The sequence below is a fragment of the Artibeus jamaicensis genome, unplaced genomic scaffold (genome assembly GCF_021234435.1).
Source record: "Artibeus jamaicensis isolate MK-2021 breed Jamaican fruit bat unplaced genomic scaffold, CSHL_Jam_final contig_391, whole genome shotgun sequence".
Lineage (NCBI taxonomy): Eukaryota > Metazoa > Chordata > Mammalia > Chiroptera > Phyllostomidae > Artibeus > Artibeus jamaicensis.
Window position 1 is genome coordinate 684,271 of NW_026521814.1, and position 13,491 is coordinate 697,761.

Sequence of the window (13,491 nt, forward strand, 5' to 3'; positions counted from 1 at the left end):
ACAATCCCGCCTGGCCCTCCCAACCTGGACCGGGGAAGTGGGACCGTCCCAGCCGCCCGTCCCCGCGCTACTCCTGGACCGCCGGCCGGACTCCAGAGACGTCTCCAATTGGCCGTCGGGGGAACGGAAGCCGAAGTAGTGCACTGAACCCGGAAGTGCTTCGCTGCGGAGGCCCAGGCGACTCTTTTGAATGGAATCGGGCTGATTCATCGCCGGTTTGCGGAGCCAGAGCTCAACCGAGTCGGATCCCTTGCTGCAGCTGCCGCGGCTGCCGCATCACCGCAGCAAAAACACCAGGGTCCAGACCGCGAACTCCTGCCCGCCTTTAGGTAAGACGGGGAAGTCAGGTCCCGGAGGTCCGCGGAGACGGCCGCGCTAGGCCGCGGCCAGCCCCGTGGTTTCCTGAGTCACGATGCCCAGCCGAGGTGTCACTGGAGGCCCGGGCCCTCGTGGAGGAGCCCGGGCTTGTTCGTCTTTCTCGCGGGCTACCAGGGTGGCCTGTCTGGGCGTGATCTCCTTCCTCCTGGCGTTTCTGCTCCACTGAATTCAGATCCTGGGAACCTCTCCTTCCTGTAGAGGGAGAACCCGTGTTTATGGCCTCAATTTATGCTCTATTGGTAGTTACCCCTATTTTGAAAAACTCCAAAATACACAGGGAAAAAAGGGGAGAAAGAGTAAAATTAACCTTCTAATTGAACGCATGTTTGCTTTATTACTTGCCCTTTCTATGGGCCTCGACTCTTAGTATTAGGTTTTCAACTCCCTTCAAAAAACAAAAATCCCAGAGACTCACTGGTTTCTCACCTTGAAGATCTTCAAAACATAGTGTGATAATTCCAGCTATGCCTTTTAACTAACTTTCAGTGTGTCGTAACTGTAGTTTTGGTGAATTGATTGCATTTACTGTTTTCAATAAAGTAGAAGTCTTCTACTGTGTGTTACCTTCTGATTTTGGTGGTGACGTTACTTAATGTAAGTCAAAAGAAGAAAAATGGTAAACTTTTTGAAAAAGTCTGGTGACCTAGGCAAGTGTTGAAATTTTAAAATGGTACCAAAAGTTGATCAAGGTTTCATGGGAAAGGCAGGAAAGAGGCTTTAAAAATTAGCATCGAAATGTAGTTTTAGAGCAAAAATAATTTTTTCACTGCTCACACAGTTATGTTTGTAGTGCTGATGATGACTTTGTGTTTATGAGTAAAGCAACAAGACAGTCATTGGCAATGTTGAAATAACAACAACAACAAAAGAACTGAATACAATTTTAGTGGAGATGATTAACAAAATGGTGACCTTTTTGTCCTGTCGTGTAAGCCTACTATCCTTCAAAGTTTAAATTATATGGTTCAAACAAATTGTATGGGTTTTTGTGCATTTAAAGAGATTAAGACATAGTGGCTCAGAATTAACTAGTTACAAAGTGGTATTTAATGAAAAGCCTGAATATTGTCTTAAATTTAAATTTGTCCCAGAACAAAATTACATCAGGCCAACAGAAGGAAGTTTTGAACTCATGATCTTTCAGTGAAGCCTCACCTGTTGAATTTAGGAGATTACACTCCCCCGCCCCATACTTAGAAAATAATATATTGCTCTTCTAAGTGAAAAGCTGGAGTTGAACTTCTTTGACATGAGTATGTTCTGTTTTGTATTATACTTGTCATCTAAATTGTGTATTTAATATCTTTGTTCAGAACCCATATTTGCAAGTCAGTAATGAGAAGCAATTATACTTTTGTTTTTTTCAATTTCACTAAAAAGCAATATTCACTTTACAAATCACTGTCCACCTGTGAAAGCCTTGCTTTAATACTCATGTGATTTCTTACTCATGAACTTGTCATATATCCTGTTTTTCATACTCATTTGACATTTATATTCTGTTTTGTGATATTTTCATGTCACTGTAAAATGACAATTGGGTTCAGTAATCTCTTCCAGCTCAAAGATGGTAATAATAGTAACAATAACAGCCGTTGTTAAGTATCTATGAATGTACCAGGCACTATATTCAGTGCTTGTATTTATTCTTGCAACAGACTTGAAATTGCAAGGTCAGTGTTGGCCCATTTTATAGATGAAATGGAGGAGGTTATCTTTTTCTAGATCCTATCTAGAGTAGGTGTTGAAACCATGATTCAAATCTAGGTCTGATTGGGCTCAGAGCCTTTCAAGCTCTACTCTGCTATCCTTTCATTTTATGTATTTTTCATGGGTTTACGTCATCCCTCCCCAGGTAGTTTGTAAATTCTTTCAGTGTAAGCCACTAAGTTTCTTAGTGGCTCTATTTTTGTATTACCTTATACACACAGTAGTACTTAATAACTGTTTTACTTGAATGATATAATTAGGAGACACCACAAGAGATACTTAGGATAATTCTGTCCTCACTGTTGTGAATTGGGGAAAATCTTGCTTTCAAAATCTTGTTTATATAATTAAGTTTAATGTTGACTCTTTGTATATCTTCCACTGGAGAAAGCCCTTAAGAATGTGAGAGAGTTCCTAATTACTTTCTACAAATCAGAGAGTAAAGGAATTAGAAATACAGTGAGATCACAAAGGATTTAGCATCAGTCTGAGAAATAATAGTACTTAACTGCAACATGGGTTGGAAAGTAAAAAGGGAAAATAAGAAACATAATGTTAAACCCAGACAGCTAAGAGTTTCATGATTTTGTTCGAATTTTATAAATTATTGGGATACCATGTCCCCTGTAAAAAGGTTGAAAAGTTAAAAAAAATCACATACTTAATCCAGAATAAGATAATTTTGAAGGATTTTTTAAAGTATTTTCTTGTGTACATAAATTTCCTATAGATATTCGAAAATGGTATGTTTTAATTACAATGTGAACATGATCTAACTATATATCAGGTGCTAACCAGATCTTAACTGAGATGAAAAAATAGAAAATCATTAACCTTTTGAAGGTAATGATACTTTGTACTATTTTTACCAATAAAATACATTACCGTATATATAGCATGTTGCATGTAGTTAAACACTAAATGTTTTAAGTAAAGTTAATCATATCATGAATGAGCTCTTGAGTGTTTTACGTTTTGATAGGGATAAAAGCTTTCTTTAAATTCATAGACTTTTTGTATTGCTTTTATTCCTAAGAATTGGAAGTATTCTGTTTTATAGTATAACACTTTAATTTTATAAATTTCTTTGGTAAATTCTGCAAAATGCAAGTCCTTTTAGGACTGTGAAATATGCCCAGTGCTTGGAAACTCCCTAAGTGGCGAACTGTGTATGACGAAGGATCTGTATTGGATGAACTGTACCTGTGCTCCTATGTAGTGCTGGTGACAGCAGCTAGTGTTCATTGTTTTATTTACTCTGTGCCAAACACTGTGTTAAATATTATTTATGTCCATTGTCTTTAATCTTCAAAACTACATTTGAGATGGGTGCTACCATTATCCCCATTTTCCAGATGAGGAAACAGAGGCTGAGAGAGGTGACTGACCCCAGGACACGGAGCTAGTAAGTGTTAGAGCCAGGATTTGAATCCTGGCACTCGGACTACAGAATCATAACTCTTAACACTCATATGCCAAGAAAAATAGTCATCATGTTTACCATCTGGGTTGTATGTTAGAAATATTAACATAGCTTAAACATAGAAAATGCACATTTTTATTCTGTATTTACCTGGTTTTGAAGGTACATGTAATTCTTTGAATGTATTTAACTGCTCTTCATCCATCATGCATAAACCTGGGCCATATCCCTCTTGTAAAGATAAGCTTCACATTTTTTTTAAAAGTCTCTAACCAGGCCCTCTAACTCATTATTTCTTCTTGTTCTCCTTGCACTTGTAGTTCTTGGTATGTGTAAACATATACATAACCTAAAGTTTACCGTGTTGACCCCATTTAGGTGCATGGTTTAGTGGCATTAGGTATATTCACTTTGTTGGGCAAGCATCCCCACCATCCACCTCCGGACTTTTTTTATCTTCCCAACTGCAGTACTTTTGAAAACACTGGCAGTTCGTAATTTTGTTGAAGAGAGGACAGTCATCATGTTTGCTTGCAAAGCATTTTATTTTTAGCTTCATAAACACCAATTAGAGTTAGTTCAATGGTTTTTTTCATTTCTACATTATTTTCTTTTAGTCACCTTTGTGTTACACTTCTGCATTTATTTACATATAAACTATATCAACATTATAAAAGATAAAAGAATATGTTACACATCTTTTTAGCAAAACAGGTTCTTGTAAACTAGAGTGTGATGAAGTCCTTCTTGTTGAATACCTGGGTGAGAATGTCATATTTCTTTTTTGGTCTTAGAAATATTGTTGTTTGTTCATTGGTCCTTTAAAGAAATCATTATTGAGGTGAAATTTATGTGACATAAAATTAACCATTTTAAGTGAACAGTTTTAGTACAGTGTCAGTTGGTACATTCACAGTGCTGTACAGCTAACACCTCTGTCTAGTTTCAAAACATCTCCATCATTCTAAAGTAAAATTGGTTACTTTAAACCTGTTCAGCAGTGTCTACATTTTACTTCCTTCATGCAGCCCCTGGCAATCGCCAATCTTCATGTGTCTCTCAGGATTTATATATTTTGGATATTTCATATAAATGGAATCATACAACATGTGACCTTTTGTGAATGGCTTCTTTCACATGGCATAATGTTTTGAGGTTCATGAACATTGTAACATGTATCAGTACTTCATTCCTTTTTATAGCTGAATACTATTCCATGTTTCATTGTTTATGTAGATAGTCCTAGATTTTGATCAACATTTGGGCTGTTGCCACTGTTTGGCTGTTGTGAATAGTGATGCTGTAAACATGCATGCACATGTACTTGTTTTGAATACTTGTTTTCACCTCTTTTGGATGTATACCCAGGAGTGGAATTGCTGGGTCACATAGTAGTTCTATGTTGAACTTTCTGAAGAGCTCCCAAACTGTTTGCAGCACTCATTGCTTCTTAAGTTAAAGAAAATGAATCTAAGATATTGCCGTCTGAAGATGCATAATCTGAGGTGTTTGTGTCAGTGGTTCTTACCTGGGAGTGATTTAGCCCTTTCAGAGAACATTTGACAATGTCTGGAGACGTTTGTGATTATCACTGCTGGACAGGTGCTATTGGCATCCAGTGCGCAGAGGCCAGGGATGCTGCTAAACATCCTGTAATATACAAGACAGCCCCTACAGCAAAACATTTTTTGGTTCTGAATGTCAGTAGGGCCCCCAAGCCGTAGCTTATATCATCAGTTTTACTGTCATTATTAGAGGCGAGAATGCTGTTACTTCTTTCTTTACACATTAATCTTGTGATTCTCTAATAACTATGAAGGCTTTTTTTTTCCTCTTTGCCATTATGGATGGGATATAGAAAATTCTAAATTCTCAGCTAGGTCCAATGAAAGTTAAAAGACTACAATGATAATGTCTCTAGTCTTCGGTATTTTTTTGAAAGATGAAGCAATAATTTGGGTAGTGCAGTAAAAACTGAAGGATGATACAGTAGCTGTAATGTATTTCACCATCGCTTCATTTTGGATGATGGTTTTCTTTCATTTCCTTGTGATTTTAGTCTGTTTTGTCATAGTTGGAAATAATGGGTTAAGAAATGGTAAACTAATTTCTAGGATACTGGAAATAGCAAATTTCAGGATATAGGACAGATAACATTATGATGATTCCATAATGCATCATAGATTTGTAATAATGTTGCAGTGGACCCAATATAATAATTGTATAATTGAATGAGTTTTGTTCTATTTGTAATGTAAGTAAATTTTCTCATTGCTCGTTGAAATACCTTTAGAAAGACTAAAAGTCATGACATGTCAATTTTTATGCATAATTAGAACTGCTCAAAAAATTAGAAACACAATTTTGATACAGGGTTAATCACTATGTCCTGTAGCTTCCAGGATGGTATTTCAGTTTATACCCTGGGGCAATTAAAAAATAAGTTTTGATTTTTGTTTTGTTTTTAGGAATTTTGCTTCTCATAAAGCTCTTGTTACATTTTCCTTTTTAGTTCTCAGTGTACTTATATCTTATTTATTTTTATTTTTTTAGAAGAGAGAAAAAATAGTTGGATAAAATCATACCTGCCAGTGTTAGCAAGAACTTGATTTAGAAGAAACTTGTCAAAGTCAACAAATTGAAGCTTAATACCACAGGAGTTGTAGCTACTGACCAGGTGAGAATTCAGAATGTTTTTTACTCTTACCTATTCTTTCAGGAGATATAAGGATGTTATAAAAATATATTATTTTTAACACATGTCAAATTATAAATCAGATAACCAGATTTAAGGAGTCATCAAAGTTAACTAGCATTTTTGGTTTTGTTTGCTTTCTGTAAAGTTATAAAAAGTAGTGTGATTTAGAATATTGATCAGTGTATTTCATTTCTAAATGTTAAGATCTGATTATTTTATCTTAAAATGTTTTAGTTTGTTAAATATTTTTTCCTGTTTGCTGAGACATCTAATTTTGCTAAAAACACAAATTTGACCTGCCAGATTTTCTTTCCCTCTGCTCACTACATTGCTCATGTATATTCACAGCATCTGGAGTCTGTGTAAAGTCATCAGAAACAACGCAGGGATTAGATAAGCTGAACACAGCTGGGAACCAACTTTGGCCTGGAATATGCATACTGTCTAAAAGGATACTGCATACTGTTAGTTTTTTTACCATTTGTTTTTAAGTTTGTGAGCTCGAAATGGTCCAAAAGAAAATTTTTTTCTTTGGTAATACAATATATTCTAGAGAAATGTCTTTAATATTTTAAATGATACAAGTTTATTTTTTCCTATTTATAATCTTTAAAAAGTGCTATGTACTGAATCCCATATTTTAGTTGAAGAATTTTAATGAGAATTTGATGGAGATTTTATTTGTAAATGTTGCTATTAGAAGCAGGAGTTAAGGTTGTAAAGCAGAACTTTTGTCTGGACTATCAAGTTTTGTTCTGTGTCTTTTCACCTTTTAAAATGAGTTTATTTGCTGTGAATCTCACAAACTTGTGGAGTGAAAGCCAGATAATGCAAGTATATGACTTCATTTCTATAGAATTCAAAAATAGCAGAGCTAATTTCCACTGTTACAAGTTGGAATTCTGCCTTTGTGGGGTAGTAGAGATGGGAAGAGAGCATGAGGTGTTCTTAGGTGCGAATAATGTCCCGTTCCTTCATCTATGTGGTGGTTATGGGGGTGTGTTCACTTTGTGAAATTTCCATGGCTGTGTCATTTGTGCACTCTTCTACATGGGGACTTGAATACAGTCTGCAATGTTAGTATTGTTAAATAGTCTCAGGATTAAATTATTAGCAGGATTCAACAAACATGATAAGGCAATAAAGTAATAATCATAAGTACATTATTGAGTTTCAGTTCGTATAGCAGTTTAACTTATTTATTGTTAGTATATTTAATTAAACAATATGGACAAATGACTAACATCTGTTCGTATTTAACTTAGAATATATTTGTAGTAATACCATTTTCTAAAGCATACCCTACTAGCAAGTAGAAAAAAATACTTTGTTCTCATGTTTAAGTATTTAGTTGTACTGGATATTGATTTTATAGTTTGATTAGTCCTTTTTATGTATTTGAGGCCATGTTAGTACCCTTGCTGTTTTTTCCTTTGAGTTTTTTGTGAAAGTTTTAGGCTTATAGGAATTTCTTCCTCAGTTACTGCGGACATGAAAAACAAATCAAATGGATGTTTCAAAGTTAATCCTCTCTATTGATTACCTCTAAGATTATAATTGGGAATAGCAGCTGAATTTCCTTAGCAAAAAAGTACATATTTCCACAATATCTGAAATAATGCACATCTGTGTAGGTTCTAAAACACTATCTTAATGCATTTAATGTTTACTTTTAATATTTCTTTTAGTACAATGAGTACATTTTTTAAAAGCCTTTGATGCTAATTCAGAGATCCATAATCTGCTCACAATGTCTTTCACATGTAGTTTTGATGATAACTGACAAGCTGTAAGTTAATTAGCACAGAACTTACTAATGAGGATGTTAAAATTTAATTTAAAAGTGAGGATTTTTATTTGTACACTGTGGACAAATGGAAGGAAATTCAATCACACATATGATATGCATTTCAGGCTCTTTTTCATTATTCCGGTACTTTATTAGATAACAATAAGAAAATATAATTAACTTAATGATAGCAAAGTTTTGAAATTATGCTAAGATTGCCTGTCTTTAAACTGGGGGTAACCCAAAACCAAAGCAGTAAAATAAGGTCTGTTAATTAGCATGGAAGACAGCTTCTTGAATTAATATGTGGTGTTAATTAACAGGAAGTCTGATGTTGTGTTGTAATTACCACCAATATTTTTGACATACTGAGTGACTGAAGGTGAATTATATAGATAGCAATTGAGTAAACACTTTCATGCTTAGAAACGTTTTCCTTTGTTTCTGTTTTCTAGAGACATGGACAGACTTCTTAGACTTGGAGGTGGTATGCCTGGACTGGGCCAGGTTAGTATATAGACCCTCAGTATTTCTTTGTGTGTAAATTGCACACCTTTTTCTAGTTATCAAAGAGAAAGAAGTCACTCCCAAGAAAATCACCTCATAGATGCCCTTGTGGTAAGAAGCTCACCTTATTGCTGGTTGCTGTATTTCAACACTAAGTAACATAATGGAGAACATTTTCTACTATCTTAATTTCCACCTAGGAATTGGAATTTTCTCTCTTTGATTTAAAATTTCGGGATATGTGAGATTATCAGACTTGCCTTTTAGTAAAAAAGGGACTCAAAACATCTTATTTGGAGGTTTACAATGTAGACTTTAAAAGTAACATGAAAAAGTAAACATGGCATATTCTTGGTAAGATCCAGAAAACTGACTCACAGAATGTTTGTATGTATAATCTTAAGACTGATAAATTCCTGTTAGTAATTATGATACGTGGATTAATTAATAAAATAATCTCTTTTCTTTAAATTTGGCACATATTTTTTACATTCTTATTAAAATTAAATGAATTCTTAGTTGTTTTAATGTTGTCATTTATCTTGTGCTGCTGGGCAGATGACCTCCAAATAGATTTCTGTCTGAGGGTATTCTCTCTACTTTCACTTAAAGAAGAAATTTCTGCTTCTTTTGAGTTTTACACTAATTATCATTTTACTGCTCTGTTGATAAACAAGACGACTATGTGTTGTTCCTTTCTTTTATATGATGAATTGTTTTATTACCAAATTTGGGGACTATTTTTTTAGTCCACCTTTTGAACACTTTTGATTACTAACTTTACCTCATTTCCATATCACTGTCAATGACTTTGTCCTCCTTCAGTCAAAGTAGTCTATATTTTGTGTAAGAAACAATTTTGTTTGAAATTTCATGAATTTTTTAGTGTTTTAGAGTTATTATTTTTTTTTTTTTCCAGTAATTCTCTGATTAGGTCTATCATGGTTTACTACTAATAAATTTTTTAGAAAGTTAAATTCATTTTGTGGTTCTATATATTGCATCCTTGCATAGACTTCCGTTATTTTTTATTTATTTTTGTTTGTGTTTTTTTTTTAAAGATTTAATTTATTTTCAGAGAAAGAGAGGGAGAGAAACTTCAATGTGTGGTTGCCTCTCATGCACCCAAGCTGGGGATATGTCCAGCAACCCAGGCATGTGCCCAGACTTGGTGACCCTTTGGTTTGCAGGCTGGCAGTCAATCCACTAAGCTACACCAGCCAGGGCTACTTTTGTTAGTTTTAAATATTTTCATGTTTCTCTATTGTCAGCCTACTTCTTCATGATTATTCAACTTTGCAAGATTTAAATCCATCCTCTTAAGAGGCCTAAGCATCTCTGAACTTGATGCTTCCAAAGCTGCTTCTATACTTTTTTTTCCTTTTTTCATTATTATATTATTTTTTTTATTGATTATGCCAATACATTTGCTCTATTCCCCCCTCCATTCCCCTCCACACTGCATACCCCTCCCCCACCATTTCCCCCTTTAGTTCATGAATACGTGTCTCAAATTCTTTAGATTCTGTATTTCCCCTACTATTCTTGCCCTCCCCCTGTCTATTTTCTATCTACCATCTATGCTACTTATTTTCTGTACCTTCTCCCCCCTTCTCCTCCTCCCACTCCCCTGTTGCTAACCCTCCATGAGATCTTCATTTCTATGGTTCTGCTCCTGATCTAGCTGTCCTCTTAGTTTGCTTTTGTTTTAGGTGTGGTTGTTACTAACTGTGATTTTGCTGTCCTTTCACTGTTCATCTTTTTTATCTTCTTTTTCTTAGGTAAGTCCCTTTAACATTTCATATAATAAGGGCTTGGTGATGATGAACTCCTTGAATTTGGTCTTATCTGAGAAGCACTTTATCTGTCCTTCCATTCTAAATGAAAACTTTGCTGGGTAGAGCAATCTTGGATGTAGGTCTTTGGTTTTCATGACTTGGAATACCTCTTTCCAGCCCCTTCTTGCCTGTAAGGTCCTCTTTTGAGAAATCCGCTGACAGTCTGATGGGAACTCCTTTGTAGGTGACTGTCCCCTTAGCTCTTGCTGCTTCTAGGATTCTCTCCTTCATGTTAATCTTGGCTAATGTAATGATGATGTGCCTTGGTGTGTCCCTTCTTGGGTCCAACTTCTTTGGGACTCTCTGAGCTTCCTGGATTTCCTGGAAGTCTATTTCCTCTGCTAGAATGGGGAAGTTATCCTTTATTATTTGTTCAAATAAGTTTTCCACTGGTGGCTGTGCCTTTCCCCCTTCTGGTACCCCTGTAATTCGGATGTTGGAACGTTTAAAGATGTCCTGGAGGTTCCTAAGCTTCTCCTCATTTTTCTGAATTCTTATTTCTTCCTTCTTTTCTGTTTGATCATTTTTTTCTTCCTTGTGGTCCACTCCCTTGATTTGAGTCCCAATTTTCTTTCCATTACTATTGATTTCCTTTGTATTACCATTCATTTCAATTAGTTTAGCTTCCATATGTTTCTCTAATTTGTGACTAAAATCAACCAGTTCTGTAAGGATCCTGATAACCAGTGTTTTGAACTGTGCATCTGAAAGACTGGCTATTTCTTCATCGCTTAGATCTATGGGTTCTGGGGCTTTGAGTTGTCCTAGAGCCATTTTTGGTCTATTCGTGCTGTTAAGTAAGCGGAGCGAAGCCTTAGTTATTTACCAGGATGGGGCGACCCAGGTCGCTGGTTTGTGACACTGTGTATGGGGGCGTGGTCAGAGAGGGAGCAATGGCTGTCCTCTCCGCTAGCCCAGCCCGTCCAGTCACACCACTCGCCACGGGCTTGTTTATCTGATCGGAATTGTGCGAGCCTGCTGCCCCACGCAGGCTTCCCTTCTCACTGGCTTCTCCGCACGCAGATGCGCGCGACCTACCGAGACAGCCCGCCGCGCCTCTTCCCTGTGCGCTCCCGTAGCTAGCTCGCATCAGCACCTTCGGCTGCTCGCACACCGGGCATCACCTGGGGATTTTTTCTTGCTAACCTGCTCCGCTGCTGGTTTCGCTTCTCTTACCGGTTTAGTTGAGCATTTAGTTGTCCTCTGGACTCCGTATTGTCGATTTTCCGTGTGGCTTGGTTGTGATTGTTGTTAAAAATAGTTGTTCTTAGATTTGGTTGTGCACAGAGGCAAGGTGGTTCCTCCACCTACGTCTCCATCTTGGCGGAAGTCTGCTTCTATACTTTTATAAACATTCTAGATAGCTTCTAGAATTTCCCTAACTTATTCTAAAATTAACAATAACAATGTTAAGACATACAAAAATGTCAGAAGTGAGCTGAGGTGATATGTAGGTACTGCAGATTTACCTGCAAATTGTAGGTAAAGATGTTGCCTTAATAGAAATTTAATGGAAGTTGCATCAAATTTAAATACCAAAATAACTTCCCTTAAGCATTAGATTCAGTAAATTATATATCCATGCTGGAATCCATGCTGGGAAATTGCTAGCCATGAAATAATGGTTTTGTTTACTGCAAATTGAGCTACATCATATCTCAGTGACCACTGGAAACCTTTGCAGTAGTGGAAAACTAAGTTTTGGTTCAGTAACTTCTCTTTGACCTGTGATAATTCAGTCTAGCCCTTGGGTCCTCAGTTACTTTCTTATTTGAAGTTAAAAATGCATTGCGTAAGAATTTGTCATTTCATGTGTGTGTTTCATCTGCCCAATCAAATGATACCCTCAAAGGAATAATTTGCGTGCATTCTTATTTCTGTGATATCTCCTTTATCAAATACTCGGTATTAAAGGGGTAAAATTTTTTCGTAAAATTTATTTTACTCTTGTTCTAGATTAATTTGTCATACTTATGATGTTACTTTTGCAACATGAAGTGTTAAGTGTGTTGTCTTTTAATAAACAAATAAAGTGTTAAGTGTATTATTTATTTTTAATAAATCTTATCTTTGGATTGGTAATAGTCATTCTTGCTATTATTAGCTAATACATAGCAGCCAATAAAAGTAGAAGAGGAGACATAAGTTGTTTCACCTTCCAAAAATCAGTAGAGAATATTACTGTCTTTCTTTTCTTCTCATTGTATTTTTACACCAAACTTGCTGGTGAGTTTGCAGATGGCCCTTTTAAAACATGGGAATAAGAGCAGAAAAGGGTCCTTTATTAATTCTAAGTACTCTTACCTTTCTCTGAAGAGAAGTAGCGTTTCTTTTTCCATGACTGACATCAGCTTATTCTCTCATCCCATCCTCTCTTAAAACTTGGTTCCATTGACCTTGTCCTTCTTTGCCTACAAAGATATTTAAGTCTCCTACATCCTAAAAACAACAAAACTTCACTGTACACTGACATTAAGCCTTTTCTTCCGTTTATTTCTAGAATTTCCGAAATAATAGCTTATACTCGTATATTCTACTTCCTTATCCCCGTTGACTCTCCTGAGATTAATATTCTGGCTTCCTTCATTACTGTCTTGGAATTCCTTCAATTGCCAAGTTTACTTACCAACTTTTAGTTCTCTTTTAACTAGACTTCACTATTCAACAGTGTTCACAGTGTCTTTCTAAAACTTTCTCTTCTGTTATCTTTATCATGTGACTTTTTTTAGTTCTTCATTATAGTGTCTATACCTGCAAAACAACTTCTTTTAAAGTCTTTTTTTTTTTTTTTGAAGATTTTACTTATTTACTTTCAGAGAGAGGGGAAGGGAAGGAGAGAAGGAGAGAAACATCAGTGTGTGGTTGCCTCTTGAGTGCCCCCTACTGGGGACCTGGCCCCCAGCCCAGGCATGTGCTCTGACTGGAAATAGATCCAGTGACCCTTTGGTTTGCAGGCCATCACTCAGTCCATTGAGCGACACCAGCTAGGGCAAAGTCGTATTTTTTTAATAGTACATTTTAAAATATTAGTATTTGGACAGGGATAAGCTAAAATAATGAAGTCTATCCACAGTCTCCTACTTCACTGTAACTTAGATTGAAATAGAAACAGATGTTTTATTAGAAGTAATAGATTTTATATAGTAGT

The 13,491-nt window shown here is 36.0% G+C and overlaps 1 protein-coding gene across 2 annotated transcripts in view; it reads left to right on the forward strand.

Annotated features, from left to right (window-relative positions):
- Positions 1–244: 244 nt before the first annotated feature.
- The window catches only part of PSMD14 (proteasome 26S subunit, non-ATPase 14), a 94,122-nt gene continuing 80,875 nt past the window's right edge, over positions 245–13,491 (forward strand). The window contains exons 1-2 of one of the 2 annotated variants that reach the window (XM_037140409.2): positions 245–329; positions 8,454–8,505. In XM_037140409.2, coding sequence (XP_036996304.2) covers positions 8,458–8,505 — 48 coding nt within the window. In that variant the 5' untranslated portion in view covers positions 245–329; positions 8,454–8,457. Of the gene's footprint in view, positions 330–6,097; positions 6,189–8,453; positions 8,506–13,491 lie in introns of those variants that run through there. The other variant, XM_053665142.1, reaches the window with a different exon arrangement.